General features: G+C 24.3%; 1 protein-coding gene and 1 non-coding gene across 2 annotated transcripts in view; one reads left to right on the top strand and one right to left on the bottom strand.

The window, feature by feature from the left end:
* Positions 1-20,125, top strand: part of LOC132928749 (cationic amino acid transporter 4) — a 40,255-nt gene that overhangs the window by 7,403 nt on the left and 12,727 nt on the right. The window contains exons 2-3 of the mRNA XM_060993613.1: positions 303-471; positions 6,156-6,404. Coding sequence (XP_060849596.1) covers positions 324-471; positions 6,156-6,404 — 397 coding nt within the window. The 5' untranslated portion in view covers positions 303-323. The remainder of the gene's footprint in view (positions 1-302; positions 472-6,155; positions 6,405-20,125) is intronic.
* On the bottom strand, positions 9,345-9,416 carry Trnae-uuc (transfer RNA glutamic acid (anticodon UUC)). The gene has a single exon. It is a non-coding gene; the product is annotated as a tRNA-Glu (tRNA).

The following is a 20,125-nucleotide window of genomic DNA, read 5'->3' as shown; positions in this document are numbered from 1 at the left end:
AAACATTTTCATTTTAATATTTAATATTCATATATTTATTTTATTTAAATAAATTTGTTGAATCTATAGCTTAAATTGTTGATATTATGTTATATTGTGAAAACATTTTATTTTATTATATTCTTCTCCGAAACAAAAACTTTGAAATCTTTTTAATTTAAAAATTATAATTAGGTATAGATAATCTAACTAACATATATCAAACTTATTAAAAATTTTAAATCTAATTTTTTATAATTATTTAATAGCTTAAAAATATTTATTAATATAATATATATTAATAAATTTGTTTTATTTTTCAGAATTAAATAAGCTTATTCATCATGCCGGGATCAAGACACAAAATATTAAGCCATGTGTTCAGTGGCTTTTACGAAAAAATGGGCCGTACAAAAGTATTGGACATCGGCACGCAAGCAATCGAAACACCACTAAAACGATGTTTGACAACGTTTGACATAACTCTTTTAGGTATATACTCAAGTATTTTCATATTTTAATTATAACATTTTAACTAGATCCACCTACATTGTATTGTATTTGTAATTTAGTTACATACATAGGTACAATATTCATTTTCATGAATAATTTTGATGTATTTGTATTAAAATAATAATGCTTCTGTGGTATCTTATTAATATTAAATTTATAGCGCATGTTGAAAAAACTAAAACATATATAATATTAAAACAAATGTATACCTATGTCTACGGGACCTATAGACTTGGAAACCATATGTCGTTCAGTACTGAACCAATTGACATAAAATTGTTCACACATATTCCTTGGGACTTGAGTAGTGTTTATATAGCTTCGTTTTTCAACCTCAATAGATTCTCATACATAAATTTCGTTTTGGTCTACGAAAATCGAATATTTTGATGTTTATAATATAGAGAATTGTTTTTAGTTACCCACTATGCGGACATACGGTACTATGACATTTTTTTTTAATAAAATAATAATTATTATTTCATTATTCAAATGTATATCGTTTTTGGAAACTAATATAAAAAGGTATGAAACCAAGTTTAGTAAAAATGTATTGTCCGCTATTTATGATGTTATAAAATCCTATTATTGGATATTTGTTTATTACTATAGTTGTCTTGTCATTGGTAACACGGAAGAAAAACTATTACTTATTAGTAGGGGTCGAGGGGTCTGAAGTTATAGCATTAAAAAAGTATATTTTTAACGCTTTAATATATATTTTAAGACACCAAAATAAGCCAAAAAAAATAGTACTAAAAATTGGTAAATTGTTTTTATAAAAGAATTTTTAGATTTTTTATTTTTTTATAAAATATGGCAGTACGTACCTATTTAAGATATTTAGAAATTAAAGGGATTTTATCTGACTGGAATGTAACCGATACAACAAATCCGTTAATTGCTGCAATACAAGTATACAACGCGTCTGACATTATTTTAAAAATAATCAAATTATTATTAAAATTAATTATCTGATGTCATCAGTGATAAAAACCTATTTGAAAATCTAAATACATATTTTAGTTCACATATTTGTATACTTTATATTGGAGTTATATTGTTTATTTCCTTTATTATATAAAAATAATAAATAATATAAAGTTATTTCTTTAATCACTGATTTAAACTAATTTTTATAACCATTACAAATAACATTTACATAATAAATTATTTAACGATTAAAAGAGAGTTCAACATGTTATTTTAATATGTGCCAAGATTCAAATGTTGTACACATTGAACCAAAAAATAAATAATATATAATAATATATACCTATAAAATAAAAATAAAACATTATTTTTGCTTTGTCAACATTTAAATCTAAAAAAACTAACACGAATAACTTAATTAAAATATTATATAATATGGTAATAATTATTAGGGCCCTGGTGTTGATTTCCTAAGAAACCTACACAAATGCCCACCCTCAAAAAATGCATTTATAAATTGTTTGATCTAAATAAGTACTTGAAAACGCTCATAAAACTATTAAATTAAAAACTGTTTTATTAATTTTTAAATTAATTACAATTTATTTTAGTTCATCTGTACTTTGACTTAAGTGAAACTGCATTAAAACAAGTTTTAATCTAAAAAACAATAAAAAAAATTTGTTTTAAGTATTTTTTATAAAAGGTGTAGATAAAATTAAATTAAGTTTATTGCTTTACATTCACACCTGAGTTGAATTTTTTCATTTAAATTTCATGTAAATGACCTGAAAATAAAAAATGTAAAATAAAAATTAATTATATATATTCATATGTTATTAAAACATAATATTTTAAGCTAGAAAAGTATTGCCTTTAATGTTTAAAAAAAAAATTTAAATATTCACCAATATCTTTAATGGACCCATTTAATAATATTTCTGAAACAAAATTAATACTTATTTTTATAAGTTAATGATTTTAATATTTGAAGTTGTATCAAGAATAAATAAAAAAATCATGTATTAATTTATAAATTATTTAACATCCATGATGGTTTTAATTGCTGCAACACTTACAAAAGTACCTACCTAAACAAAAATTAATAGATGGAATTACCTATAAATGTAATATGTATATTATACTTTATAAATTATTTTAAATCTTCTTAATACTGTTTACTGTAGAGTGTAGATTGAATTTAAAAAATTTTACAATAACATTTTATTTTGCTCTTTTGTACCCATACTATATAAAAAATTAAAATAAATTATATTTGTTATTGATAAAGTACCTAATGGTTTTTATATCTAGATTTAGAAGTATTTATTTACACTTTTCAAAACATTTATATCTATAAAGTCGTTAACAATAACATTGTTCAGTATATTTGTATACCTATTTATTTATTAACTTATTTTAAGATAAATTCTAATATTATATTATTATAATAGTAAGATGGTTAATGACTATAATAACAATAAATATATTTATATTATTTCGAAGAATGAGAAAAATAGAAGATATTATAATATGTACTATGAGATATTATTGTGTGATTTAATTTTAGTTATATTGTTACTCCTTAGTTGTTGATAATAATTATATTCAAAGATATAAATAATATGATAATGTGATTTACCTAATACTTAAAAGCATATACATTTTAGTATAAAAAGGTTATTATTAATAATATAACAGAACAATTTAATAATATATCGCTGCAGAATTATAATAATATATTTACTAGATTCGTCCACTTATCGTGGACTGATTATAACCGAGTACGTTCAGTTGTGTGATTGAAATTGAGGAATATCGATATTCGACAGGCACCAATGTATATTTTTATTTATTAGAACGAAGTAAGTAGTAAGTACCCATGACATTTATAGAAGTTATAGTTGCAAAATATCCCCCATTTTTATAAACATATACTACTATAGGTACATTATTCTTCCAATTTCATATTTGGTAACCTTGGCTTAAGGAATTATTTTGGAAAGCATTAATGCACAGTGTTATTGATACATTTAAATAATTCCAACCAATCGTGTTGTATCAGATTAACATTGCGATAACGCCTTCGAGTGTTTACGCTCTGCAAAATTCAACAAATATACTATATGGTATTATAGGATTTAACCTTCATTTGTGATTATCTACAATTACCGGCGTATAACCAATGATAATTTTGGCAAAATTCTGCACTACTACTTTTGATACCTACATTGGTGGACATATGGACTATCGCTATTCCTCAATTTCGATTGATAATGTACATTTTGCAATATAATAAAATTAATAAATAAATAATATTATAATACTTAGATAATTTATACAATAACTATAGCTATAATTATACAAAATTAATAATAAATTGAAATCGAAATCAAAGTATGAAATAATGTTTGCATTGATATTTCATATTTTGTTACATCATTTTTACAATATTATTTAAGTATATATAGTATATACGATACAATAAACAAAATTTAAAATTATAATACAACTACACACACACAAGTATATACTTATAAAATAGAAAAACACATTTAAATACATGATAGTAAATAGTATAATAATATTTAATATAAATATCATACTATTATGTCAGCAATAAAATCCAATAAAGCTATTAATATTTTATTTTTATTTTTTCGAGCTTATGTATACAATGTTGTCAAATGTGTCATCATGTAGACGGTTTCTTCAGGACATTAGAATTTTACTGACTATACTAAATTATCATTCAACTGGGAGTGAGGAGAGTATAGAGTTGTATTATATTTTAGAAATATTTGTCTAACTATGAGATATTAATTTAATACATCTATGCTGGGTTGCATGAACAATCACTAAACATTTATTGAATCAATAGCGAGCTACTGGTCCCTCGAACATAATTAAGTGGGCCGTGATTGGTCTATTAAATTTGATTGAACCATTAAATTAATCAATTTGTTCATGCAACTCGGCATTAGTTGTAGAATATTTTTTTTAGATCTAAAAATGTTAGCACTTGTACTTTTGTTAGTATGTTGCAACTGCAATTTATCTGACAGTTAAGAAGATTTAACGTAATGCTTTCAAAAAACTCATTATAGTTTTCAGTATTGTTATTGAATCTACTATTATGTATAAACCTAATACGATATAAATGTCAGAAATAATGAAATGAATAACATATAAAATGCAGTACGGAATTATCTACATAATTTAAAAGATGACAGATTTTATTATCTTGATAAAATAATGGATGAATTTTTTAGAAATTATCTAGATGAGAATACTATTTTTTTTTTTATATAATGAGAATTATCTATTATACAATAAAAGTATATCTACATAATGTCAAGTATATCGATCATAAATAATAACATTATTTTATAACTTAGGTATAGGTAAATCATATTATTATTTATATTTTTGTATATATTATTATTATCGATTAAAAATACTACAGACATATCACATATCTATATTAATATTCTTCGAGATACCTATAAATAGGTATATTTAATGTTATCGTCATTAATCGTTTTGATATTTGTATTAAAATAATTTATCTTTTAATAAGTAATAAATATACAAATATACTAACATTGAATAATATTATTGTTAATTTTTTAATAGATATAAACTTTCTGAAAAGTGTGGATAAATATTCTTGCAGTCCTTTAGATAGAACAATTACTTGATCAATAACAAACGCTATACATTTTTTATCGATAAACTAGAATTTAGATACATACTTAAGTGCGTATAAGGCGTTTTTGATAAATGTTTTAAGCTCAATTTACAATAAACAGTATTAGGAAGATTTAAAAGAATTTAAAAACTATAAAGATATAATGTATATATATGTATACACATATTATATATATTTTATTATTTTAAAGTATTGTAAAGTATAACTAAAAGTATACACATATAAATATATTATTGGCAAATATTAATATATAAAATAAATAATAAGTATACTATGTTTCTGATATATAAATTTATACATTGTTGTAATCACAATAGTATAAATAGGTACAAAATTATATAAATTATATAATATACACATTTATTAATTTATTTATAATAATATTATATTTTGTAATAATACCGAATTAGTTATATTTATAAGCTTATAATACAATTGTTATTTTATTGTAATAAAAATAATTATATATAAATGTTACATGTATATTATATAATTAATAATATACCTAGTTAAATTGGTGACAAATTTATTAAATAAATGCCAACATTCATCAAAAAAAGTGAGTGTCAACAAACACCGGTAAATGTCCGCATTTTTTATATAGTATTTCATTATTTATATTACAAATTCTTATTATTAGCTCTTATATTCATCAAATTTGGTCACAATTAGATATAATATAATATATTATGTACCTATAGCCTAAAGGTATACCTACACTATAAAAGATGTATAACATATATAATAAGTAATAACTAACAAGTATCAAATTGACGTGTATAGCACCACTTATCTGCAGGACTATTGACTACAGTATAGTTTAAACGTATCTCGTCAGTTCACTATAGGTATATACGTATATTAATGGTACACATATTATAATACAACGTTATCATACTTATTAAAACGCTATAAAGCGCTGTAGCTATTGAAATATTTTTTTATTTCTGCGTATAATATTGACCGTTGTGACGTTTTTTTTTAACCGTAAACTATATATCATTTTACTGTTTCACAGGAATCGGTCACATGGTAGGTGCCGGGATATACGTGTTGATCGGTACGGTCGCCAAGGAAATGGCTGGTCCGGCGATCATCCTATCGTTTATGTTGGCTGGTGCTGCGTCCATGTTGGCCGCATTGTGCTACGCCGAATTCGGGACCCGCATACCAAAAGCCGGTTCAGCGTATGTCTACACGTATGTGAGCGTCGGCGAGTTTTGGGCATTCGTTATTGGATGGAACATCGTACTCGAGCACATGATTGGTAATAATCTCGGGCGACGCTGTGTCGGAGCGAGACGGATTGAGCGAGAGAACGAGACGGTGATAGACCGTTAGTGCATGTGTAGTGGTGTGTCGTGTGTGTTGATTGTTTGTGTTTTGGTTTTGTGTGCGTGCGTGTTTATGTGCGCGCCGCTCTTGCGCGTCCGCGCGTCTGTGCGCGTGTACGTTCGTGGCGTGTCTGCGAGTGCGCGCGCGTGACATTGTGGCTCGCGCGTGTGTGTGTGTGTGTGTGTGCGTGTGTGTGTGCATGCGAACGCGCACGTGCGTGGTTGAACGCTCGTCTTTTTGTTGCTGTGTGTACGCGAGTATTATACTCGTTTTCTACGGGCAGCATAATATTATTACATCCTAAGAACGTTCTAACATTTTTAGTTTTTTCTTATTACACATTTGTTCTGTATATGTAGGTGCAACAGGTTAATGTTTACAAACTTAAATTTATTCTCACTATATAACAATATATTTTAACTATAAACCGTTAAAAAGAATCAAGAGTTGTTTGAAAATATAAGTAACTATATATATAGTTATAAACCAGTTGAACAAAAAAGTATCAAAATTAAAAACTGAGGAATTCGCTGATAAATTGTATAATATCTATCTCGTTTGAAATCATTGTATCATCGTAATGCCGCAACATTTTTTAAATCTGTACTGCAGATGATAAATAACGTGCTACTTATTATACCTTCACAACAACACACATATCAAAAAGTAGATTTAAATAATTTTTGTACATAATTTTAAGTCATTATAAAACCTAATTTTTTAGTATTTTTTCATCGGAATTATTGGATTTTACTTGGCTTAAATTATTGATATAGGTACATTTTGAATTTTAAATTTCTAAGCAGAATATATTTTAGTGATTTTTTTGTATAGAAATTGATTATCGAACCTAACTTGGAACATTTTACCTATACTTAATACTTGTCATAACACTCATGACATTATCTACATTAAAAATATCTATTGAGCTGAGTATAGTTAACCAACATTTTGTGAAGTACAACATTCCGTTAAATGGTACTTTAATAGGTACTTAACCTGGGAACTATTTATATACACAATTTTTAACTTTGATGAAAATATGCAAAGAAAATGTTATACTTATGCAGTTATAGATAAACATTATATGTATGCTTAATATAAAATACAATTGATAAAAACGATTTAAAAAAAATTAATATTGTACATTAAAACATTATACAGTAGAAATCAATGGTGAATTTTTGATAATTTACAAAATTATTGAAATAATAATACTAATTTAATTATTTACAAGAAGATACGCATAAATAATTGAAATTAAAACAAATGTTTGAAGTTTTGTGTATACAGTATATCTTTATTATTATAATGTATTATATGCTTACCCATATACCTACTATATAATACATTATTTAAAAGGTAAGGGATGGGAAAAGTCTAAAAAAAAAACTGGATAGCTGAATAGAAAAAGAAAAGTAATAAATTTAACTACCTATACATATATACATAAATATAGTAATTGGATATTGCCTTGTTTGGTAATATTCACTTGCATATTTTTAAAAATAATTCAGAACAAATGTCGATTTAAACAAGTTTAAATTTTTTGGTTGTATAGATATTTGCATTTTTTCAAAATGTACGACTGTTAACGGAAGTTTTTTCCAACGCTCAGAGAAAGACAAAAAAGATATCTTGTTCATTGTATTTGATATCCAATCACTAGAATATATACTAGAAGATAAGAGGATAAGACATGATAAGTGCACTTCTTAAACTCAAAAAAGTGTTCATAGAAATTATAGAAAAAGATTTAATTTTATTGAGTGACTATGAATGATGATTGGTAAATAATATACAATAAAAAGGAGGTAAATGCAGGGTACCTACTGATTTGTCATTTACTATATATGTCGAGTATGATGGATGTGAATTTGAATTCAATGAATTATATCATTATGTAGGTACGAAAAATGATTCTAAGCGAATAAATGCTATTAATCAGCTTATATCACTAATTATATATTTTATTTTATGGTTATTGATATTTCTATTATGTTTATAAATAATTAAAAAAATAATAGAAAAATTTTGAAAATATTATATTATATTGTATAGAAAACGGTCATTTAAGAATTTGATGAAAATTTAAAGTATCAACGGTTTGAATTAATTTTCGATTTACAATAAAATATCAAAAATCATTTGAGGAGAAATTGTTATTTTACAAATGAATATCTAAATGATGTAAAAATATGAACTAAATTAGTATCTTTCCGGTAGCTATACATTTCTAATTAGAAAATAATTTAAAAACTTTCAAGATTTTGATGAATTTTTGTTTTTGGTGTATTAAATTTAAGTTTATAAAACAATATTGTAACTATATAGTTATAGGAATACCTACGTATTTTTAATATTTTTAGTTTGTAAATAAGTAACTTACGAGGAACCTTATATTATATTTTCAAGCATTTTATCGCAACAAACACTTTTCATCAACATTTGTAAAAAAAATGAAAAATTTAAAATAGTCTAAAAAATGAAAAATATTTACTAAATTTTGCAATAGATGTTTAGCTATACAACATAAAAATCGATATATTCGAATAATGTTTTTAAATAAACATTCCCGTTTTTTTTTTATTTTCTTATTGTTTTTCTGATTATTTTGAAGAATCCTGTGAATTTTTAATTTAAACCTCTAAAGTAGGTACAGTATGTACAAACTAGATCACATTAGATCACATTTGCTATCAGAACCACCATTCATTTTGAAAATCTTGGCATTTTTCGACTATTTATCATTTAAATTATACTAAAAAAATTATAATAACACAAGTTATTTTAAAATTAATTCATTGTTTTTCTCAGAACCTAATATATTGTTATAAAACATAAGATTGATATAAATAATAAAAAAGATTTATTCCGGTACCGGGAATCGAACCCGAGCCTCCTGGGTGAAAGCCAGGTATCCTAGCCACTAGACCATACCGGATTGGTGGAGAGCTTATTCAAATTGAATTATATAAATTATACTATATTTAGGTATAATATTGATAAATAAAATTAGTTTATTTCATTAATCTATCTTATAGTATGAAGTAAATAAATTAGATAATATACCTACATTATTAAGTATGTTTGTAATCCACGAATGAAATTATAAATGGTGAATACAATAAATTATCAATTGTCATCGTCGTCGAGAACTATTTGGATATTATCGGGCACTTAGTAATGAGTAGGTAATTTTACCATAGCAAATATTATGTTAGCTTTATAAGTATTATACTTATTATTGTTATACATTACTAGATTGGGTATAACGTCTTTAAGCATTTACAGAACCGAGGATTAAGAGTCAATGACATCGTGAAACTAACAACATTTTCCGCCCTCCACGAACAAAAAAAGTATAGGTAGGTATTCGTACTTATATAGTTGCATCAATATTCAATATCTAAATATTAAATAACCTATTAACTATGAATTACCTATTTTAATTTTACATCTATTATTATTATCATATAACTGTTATCAAACATTTAATTGTGTATATTTTCATTTTGATTTATTATTTTTTTTTTAATGTTTATAATAGTCCATAACCTAACCGGTAACTCGGAGTTAGCGACTCGAGTTAAGTGGTAACTTCAAGTTATTGAAAATCTTTACTCCCATATTCTAACCACCAATATTTCTTAGTGTTAACGTTAAAAGCTAACTTAGTTACAATCACGATACATTAATATTACAACCATGATAGTGGGTGTTGATTATATAGGTACTATACCTATTAAAAACGTGTTTTCATTATTCTTTTGCTTTTAATCAGTAATCTGTGCTTTGATCAAAATTGAAAATTGTCTGTTCATTTTTTATGAATTTATATCCCATCTACATATTGACATATTGTGAAGCGTTTTTGACGTTTTAATACGAAATTATATATCGTAGAATACTAGAATAATATTTTATGATGAGAATGCAAATGATAACGAAATTCATATTTGTAATTTATTATCACTTAGGTAGTTAGGTACAATAATTAAAACGTGAACATATCTGACGAACAAATTACAAAATATAAATTCAAAAAACGAACAGTTATCAAACAATATTATCAGGCTTATCAATGTTATCAGTGGAAAATAAATGTTATCATTAACAAGATTCCACGGAACAGGACAATTATGCACCAATCGTAAGCTAACCTCGTATTAACTAACTCTCACACAATATGATACATGAACCCGTGTTAAAACCGAAAAATGGTTGCTCTGGGTTAGATACTGGGTAACTCAGTTAACTAATCTAAACGTTAATTCCTACATGGTGAAATCGGTTATATGGGTTATTAAAAACATTTAAAAAAAATAATAAATGAAAATAAAAATATAGGTAACTAATTAAACTTTTAATAAGTTAAATAATAAAAATAGGTTTACAATTAAAATAATATATTAAGTCATGGTTTTCTTTGGAAAAAATTTAATTTTTATAAGTATGTATATTTAGGTACTTATATAAATAGGTATCTGATTTCTTGGATTTCATCATGGCAAATCATTTTTTTATAAGTTTTTCCATCTTCATACCTTTTATCAAATCAGACCCAAATGCATAATATCGACACATTTGACATTTCATGAATTAATGATGATCTCAAATGAGTGTACCTATACACGTTTTCAGACAAAATAATTTCACATTATTAGTACAAAAATTTATTAAAATTACTACTATTATGTTTGGAAAAGATGTTTCTAAAAATGTTTCTATATTTACTTTTTTATGTACCTAATAAACCATTATTTGATTACAACTAACGTCACGATTTCAATTTTTAAATTATTTTTAACTGTGTCATTGTAATGTTAAGAAAAACAAATAATTTATAAATAATTACCTATTGTAGATATCATATAATTTTTTTTTGGATAATATAGTAGCTTAAATGTTGCCGCCTCTCAAGATTTGCCGCTTGGAGCCAATGATCCTTTTGCGCCGAGGTTAAAGCGGCCTTGAACATTTAATATTATAGGTACTGCTACTATACTAGGTAACATTTATTATTTATATTACATCTAGGCACATGTCTATTATACCTATTACCTACACAAAACTGATTAGTGATTACTTACTGACAAGAGAAGACGGGGAAGTCGTATGATAAATTCTTATTTTACGTATAGATTGTATGAAATTCTGCAGTCAACTATTTCTTAGTACTTATATAGCTGTACCCATATCATCTGTACCTATGACTTTCTTATAATTATATACAAGGTATCTACTTAATACAACCTACCTAATGGCTACTACCTGGAGGCAAGTGCCAGGTGGCAATAAGCATAAAGAGCATCGTATAACTCGACTGTGCTCTTTTATTTATTTTTTTACTTGGAAAATTATATTACAATTCTTTAAAAATCGAATAATATTTTTCTTTTACAATACAGGATGGTTTACTAAGAGGATATAATATAATAATGATGTTTACTGGGAAATCGTTCTCACGATCATAATTAATAATTGGAATAGATACGAGAGACACGTTGGCATGTGTATATCAAGTGATGAGTAATGGGTATGTTGTGCGAAGAAACAATAAACATATTATATTATATTATATTAGAATATGTATTTTCATTTTTAACTGCAAGTTATTATTGTTTATTATGATCTGTCGAAAGGAAAGACACGAATGCACAAATTATCATATCCAAATAAATGTACAATAATTTATTTGTTCTGCTTCTATCATTGAATAATTCAATTTAACCAATAAAAAGGCTTTCCTAGAGTGTCATTGAGTAGGCAATTGTAATAAATATGTTAAATTTAAATTCAACGATGAATCATTGCATATAAAAAATAATTCTGAATGAAGGCGATCATTAGCTTATATATATTACTAAATATATAATATCAATGTCCAATATATGTATATATTATATTAATATATATATATTACTATTATTTATAGTAATTTATTTTACCATTGTCTGTTAGTGAATAGTAATAAGGCAATTTAAATTAATTTTTGTCGTAAACATTGCATTTATTATATTATTAATATTTAATTATTATAATAGTATAATAGATAGGTAATAGCATAACATTTATCTAAATATTTTGAAAATTTCATTGTAACATGGGGAATTGTGTACCTATATATAAAACTAATTGTTATACCTACATAAAGTTTCAAATCACCACAAAAAATATTTTTGAATTTCAAATTAGGTTTAATAAAACAAAATTATGACTATTAATCTTTAACATTTTTAAATAGTTATAATAATTAATAACAATTTATAAAGAAACCTATATATTACATTTTCAGGCCTTTTGACAAAATGAAATTTTTTGTTTATTATTCATAGAAAAAATAAAAATAAAATAAATTTCATGTATATAAGGAACCCAGTCAAAATATTTCGAATATTTAATCATATTATTTTACAGAAAATATTAATATCAGCATTCGGTGAAATTTTCAACCATGTATTTATGATTATTCGTTTTTGAGTTACATAAAAAAAAAATTCAGTCAAAAACTGATTTTGCTAAAAAATCAACGTCTTTCTTAACTATTTTGTTATTTTCCTATAGTGATTTCCTATTATGATAAATACTGAGAATTTTTTCTGTTGCCCTCCCCCCTTTTAAAGTACCATCTAGATCTAATTTTTCAATAGAAACCATCATCAACGTTGAAAGTCCAATTATATTTAGTTTCTTCAGGCATATTCAGAAAAAAACCACATAGTAAAATAAATATATTAATTGATCCCTCAAAATTTAAAAACCTAAATTATTGTAAAATTGATATAATAATAAAAATAATGATTGTCTATTTGTATTATTTGTAACCATAAAAAAAATACAAATTCAAAATATATATATATATATATATATATATATATATATATATATATATATTATGGTTACACATTCATTATAATTTATAAGTATATTAGATTTTAATGGAAAAAATATTACTACGTATCATGTAGAATATGGCTTATATTATATAAGTATAATTAAATATAGGTAATAAAGTAGTTGTAAGTAACTAGATAAGAAGTAGGTATGTTCGAAATATTGTAAATAGTAGTCATAACTGTTATAAACATGGTGTGGGTGCCTATATACGTTATTGAGTTTACTGACTTAATGACCAAACAATAATGGTATAAGATACATTAATAATATATTAGAATCAAGTTTAGCAATAAATAATAATTTTATCAATAATTATCTCTTTTAAAAATATCAATAATATTAGATCGCATAATTTTGAAATTATACCTATACAAAATAATTATTTATCATTATTGTGGTTAAAAATTCGAATTGTAAAATATGTATTTCTGCCATTCCTGTAGTGGTCTAATAATCAACAAAAAGGTCAAAATATTAACAAAAATCTTTTTTATAGGTATTCAAGTTACATTTTATAAATTTGTTTATTAAAAGATAAAAATATTTAACTATTATAAAGAATTTAAAAAAACAACTATAGAAGTAGCTGTGTATTGTGATACTAATAACTAATAAGCTAATAATTTACTTTTTCTGTCCTAAATAACTATAGTTTTAAATTTTTAAAAAATTACGTTTGATTTGTTTAAATATTTTAAATATAATTAATCTCAATTATACAACAAAAAAAAACTAGGGGTGTAAGGGCCCCCCATTACCCCTTTAGAATAAAATAGAAGTTAGTAATTTAATATTATAATAATAATCAATAATATATTGATATATAACTTTATATTTTTTGTTCCCATCCTAATAAATTTTTAAGTATTGCGCTCAGCAAAACTCAAAAATATATAAAATATTATTATATAATTGAAAATGGTAATATAAATAATTAAGTGAAATTTGCAAGTATCTATTTTTATCATTTTATCAATTTTTATAATTCCAATAAAATCTATATTTTGTAAAAATAGATGTATTAATTAATAATTACATATTTTTTGTGTATACATTTCTCTTTATTCTATTAGTTTTTCCTAATTATTTTATGAATGTACTGGAAAATAGTATTAGGTACCTATTTTTAAAATGAAAATTATAATATATCAATATACTTATCGTATATTATCGTTCTTCTTATTATAACTTATAGTATAATAATAATACTCAATGACAAACAAAATATTAAAATAGTTATTAAGAAGTAAATATTTTAAAATTTTTTGACATTTAACGCTAGTCTCACATTTAGTTAAAATTCGAGCGGTCCTTGGTAGCCGTGGATGTATTAGAATTAGACACAGGCAGCACCTAGCTATACATAATAAATGTCAATCTATTACCATTTTTCATAACACATGCATATATTGTTAGTAATTTTTTTTTGTACAAGTTAAATATTTGTTTTTAAAAGTAGTTCACCATAATTGTGTAGCGTGTTACAGTTTAGCTAAGTCTGTACCTACTGATAATAATTTTAGTCTTGATAATATGAAGGTCATCAATTAAATTAGGTACCTACCTATATTAAATTTGTTTACTTTTGTTATAAGCCTACTATTATCTACCTGGCTACCAACACACACTGCCGAAAAATTATCTAGGCATTATAAAGTTCAATAATTTGTTGTTTTAATATGTATAAGTTAATAGTTATTTGCATGTGTTTGGTAGTTCATTTATCGGTTGTGAGTTCAATGATTCACCGCTAATACTGATAATATTTTAGACTATACAGTAAAAAACAACAATATTATTAATGCATGTGTTTTTGGATTGTTTAACTATTGAAACAGTTGCCTAAATGGTCAGAAATTTGCACAAGACATCGCTAAGGCACTAATATAATATAATAATATGCTATATCGTTGAATAAACATGATCAGTGCGTGGTTAGCCAATCGTAGTTAGTATTTGCGAATAGATGACCGCCCTGCTTCACATCATTATGCCGTTGTTGCTATTTTTTTTTTTATTCATATATGTATATATTTAAATTTATATTTACTTACAAAATATACAGTTATTATTTATTATTCTATATATGTTAAAAAAAACAAATGATATAAAACAACATTTTACCTCTGTAATTACTACAAATTATAAAAGCAGGTATATACGATATACCTATTTAAAACTAAAATTATCATTCGATGTACAATAATAGTCACATTGAATTTTATCTGATACAATAATACATTATATTTAGGAGGTATACTTATTGCGAAATTAAAATTATAACCTCATTAAAAAGCTATCTCATGTAATTTATTTACGTATAACTTTAAAAACAATTTTTGATAGTATTTTAAAGTGTATGTGAGAGTGGAAATTCAAATAGTTCATGCGAAAATGTTTTGCAGTAAGTCAACAACAGACTGAAATGATGCAAACATAAAAAATGCTGATGCTGAACGATGAGTTTTTTTTTATACTTACCTATACTTAATATAATAATATGTAATCTTCATAGCCTCATAGGCCACAACATTAAAAGTTTGACCTGTTTCTATATTTTGTCGATTGTTTGGTAAACTTTATAAAAACGTAACGTTTGTCGTTACTACCACCATAATAATAATAAACTTCTTCAATATAAAATAATATTGTATGCGCATGTAGGGAGGTTTTTATGTTATTTAGGTATTTTGAATATATAGTAGGTACATACATATACATTTTTTGTAGTTATTATTTGTTAAATATAAATATTAAAATTTTTCTTTTTACGTTAAATGGATAGTAAACATTTCTGATTTATCATATTAAAATGTAGATTAAAGTGTAACGCGATTTATGTACCTATTTTCTGTCAAAAGCTATATTTTAGGAACCAGGTAAATATTTTAACCAATTATAAATTGTTTTGCTCGTGACAGAAAAAACAATTCTGAAAACTATACAAACATAAAAACTGTTAAACATATAACTAGAACTGCAGTAAGAGGGGTATCAATTCTAGACCATTGGTGAATTTTTTAAATATAAAAATCAAATTTCAAAAGAGTACTTATTTAGTAACCTAATAAGTATTTAAAGTTTAGATAAATGGATACTTGCAACATTTTACGAAGAACCCCTTTGCCTATTTAATTTCAATCCGTTCGTAAAAACTTTAAATACCTACTTATAAGTTATAATTAATTAACTACTCTTTTGAAATTTGATTTTATATTCAAATATATATATATATACATTATATACCTACATCTAAATTCCCAGAAAAATAGTTTGGTTTAGAATATAAAACAAAAATTGTTTGTTGTTATTTAAAAAGCAAAAACATAAAAATGATAGATTTATAAGATAATTTTTTATTTCAAACATAATGAGGTTGTTAGTTGTTTTATAATGAATTTAGATTAAACACCGCCCAAAAATCACGTTTTCAAAAGCGTATAAATACTTTTTAGAGACAATGAATAATTCCTCTTATAAAAAGATACCCTGCATTATTTGCACGCCGCGTACATGTATGTACCTACCTAAATATTTTTATTTATATTATGATATGGATTATGGGTAGAGAACCATACCTACTAACTATTGAAAATGTAAACATTAAGAAATCTTCTGCAGTGTAAACAAGTTTAACGTTATTTTACATACAATTTTTTAAAAAGGTTACGATACATGAACATTTCAACACATTATAATCGCAATCTTTGAAGTATATATAGTTTAGTTGAAGAGTGGTGCTCAATATACCTATATGAACAGCGGCTTGTGCGCAGAAGTAGGACAGAGAGCTGTCGTATATATTAATCCGCTCTCTTGAAATGTTTCAAGGCTTTAGGAATTGAGATTTCTTATTGGAGAAAAAACATAGTACATAAATATCCCTACTTATATTTTAGGTACACACTTATACTTGTGTCTATGACCAACCAACTATGTGTACGTATATATTAATTAACTAGTTATAGTTTAAGTTTTGTAATTCTGCCAACGATTTATTAAGAAATAAACGTTAAAACATTATTGACCAATACGAAAAATTAAATTATTCTAATTGACAAAAAATTATTCAAAATAAATTATATGTATATATGTAAAGACATATTATTAATAATTAATATTATTCAACAGACTTGTTTGAAATTTCCGTTTATGTATTTTTATTATATTTTTGTATAGTTACTTAGAACTCAGAACTACGATCAAATTGCGTTTGATAATAAAAAACGGGTAACTCGTTTCTGGGCAGTAACACCATGTATGCTATTTTGATATATTAGGTTTCGAGTGTACCTCGTCGTTGAATGCCTTGGTCACTGTGCTTATAAGTAGTATATAACCATCCATTTTATAAAAAAAGGGAACAAACAATATTGGCTCTATAAATTGTATTAAAAATTTTTTTTTTAATAATTTTAGATTCTGAGAGAAGCAATGAATTTATTAATTTTACAATGATGTGTATAAACACTATAAACACATAATTTGCTGTAATTAAAAAAAATGACAGTTGATACTTGAAGTTTTCATCAAATGATTATAATAAATTATCATTTCATTAAATGATAACATTTTCAAATTATTGAAACAGCTATTTATAAGCATGAAACATTTTTATTTTTTTTTCTGTAAATAGCGATAAGGTTTGGTCAAAATTCTTGAAAATTTAATACAAGATCCCATAAAAGAGTTATCTATATAAAAATATTGAAAAGGCATAGGTACAATTTGTTTTATATGTACAAGTATTCGGAGTATTTGAAGTTAGAATTTTAATGACATTTGACAAAATCGTAAAAAAAGCAAACTATTTTTTAGTTAGAAACTCATAAAAACTTTTCTGTTTTTATCTTCGTTTTGAAAATGTAATACAAAATTCCTCGTAAGTATTTCATACTAGTACTAAAAAATCTATAAAACTAACGAAAAAAATATTTTTTTAAGTATTTGAAGAAGATCAATTTGAACAAAATTACATAATTTTAACGATGAATATTTTCATTTTAGTGTTAAAATGACGTTAATCATTTTTTTATAAATTAAAAACATTATTTGTTAGAACTTATATCACTTCCATATGAATTTTAATATATGCAATGACATTTTTGATTTATTTTAAGATATTATCCATTTATATTGTTTTACGTTAATTACAGAGAGATATTATTTAATTTTAAGTTATTATACATTATAAATTAATATAATTTTGTATAAACACATTACACATATAATAAATAACTAAGGCAATATTTAAAAAAATTAAAAATATTAACCTACCTTTATATACATTAAGTAAAATTAATGACTAATATCTACATAAAAATAAATCATAATACGAAATATACTTATAGTGGTATAAACCAAAAGACAGACCGCATCTCGCATCTGTTTAGAATCGTTTTTCGCATATAATTTTTGTATTCAAATTTAACAAACTCATGTCAGTGAGTAGTGACCCACTCGACATCTAATGTTCAGCAGAGCGGTAACCACTTGATTACCTTTTTAAATTTAAATTTCGGTGTAATATGTACCTCTGTGACACAAAGTGAATTGTTAAATCCTTTAAGGTACTGTATGTCATATGATCAAATGTTATGTATTTGGAAGATAGTGTTATAGAAATGTCATTCGCTCTAAAATTCTAAATATTTCTTTTCGATTAGTTCTAAAATCAGGTGTGTATACTTTTATCACATTTATTTGTTATGCCTTTAATAATGATTACTGTCTTATTGAAGCTTAATTATTCACCCCATTATTGTGTAGATTATAAATTTATAAACAATAAGCTATAGTTAATACCGCCGTTAATAGGATAGCGTTGATTAAAACTTATAAAATATTCTTGATACAAAATTGTATTTATAATCAATGACAATTGACAGTAACTGTATAGATATTATAGATGCCTAGCTATCGCAGTAAATATTTTTTTTTTGTTTTATTGATAAACAATTATACCTACTTACAATAAAATGCGTTCAAAGGTTAGTTAATTTTCGGCCAATGACGAATCATAATATTAATTTTGAAACTTATGAAGAACTCGAAATAATATATAATCTATTTTCAGAAGGGCTACTAATAAATAGGTAGTATATAAATAATATTTTTCCGTTTTCCACTCATTAAGCTTGCTTTTTTTTTAATTTTGCTTAAAATATATACCGATTAGATCGAAAGACTAAAGATGTTGTAGGTAATGGCTTATTAATTACAAAATATTATTCAAATTAATATGCATAACTTTTTACTAATAGCATATATGTTTAAGTTATAATAATTATAATGTAATAATTAATATTTACATTCTAAATTGTACCTATAATCAAATTCTAATAATAATGTAGGTACGTGTTGAACATTAGATTGTCGAAAGTTGGGAAAAAATGAAATTGTTATTTTCGGATAGCTAAAGAGAACAATAAATATCGAAATATTTAAAAAATATAAATATTAGTGGTAAATCAATTAACAAGCACTTAATTAAAAATTACTCCAAGTATCATATCATAGGTATATTATATAAATTAGTTTCTAAGAGGATTTCGTTTAACTAAAAATATTACATATTTTTTTTTTAAATATAAGTTTATAAAATCAGAAGTAAAATATATTAATTCATATTGTTATTATTTATTAATTTATGGATTAATAAAACTAAAAGGTTGAATATACTTGGGTATAGTATGTACAAACTAGATCACATTTGTTATCAGAAACCACCATTAATTTTGAAAATCTTGGCAT

Source organism: Rhopalosiphum padi, chromosome 4 (assembly GCF_020882245.1).
Source record: "Rhopalosiphum padi isolate XX-2018 chromosome 4, ASM2088224v1, whole genome shotgun sequence".
NCBI classification, from domain to species: domain Eukaryota; kingdom Metazoa; phylum Arthropoda; class Insecta; order Hemiptera; family Aphididae; genus Rhopalosiphum; species Rhopalosiphum padi.
The sequence above is the reverse complement of the archived record's forward strand: the minus strand, read 5'-3'. Positions and strand labels throughout refer to the sequence as shown.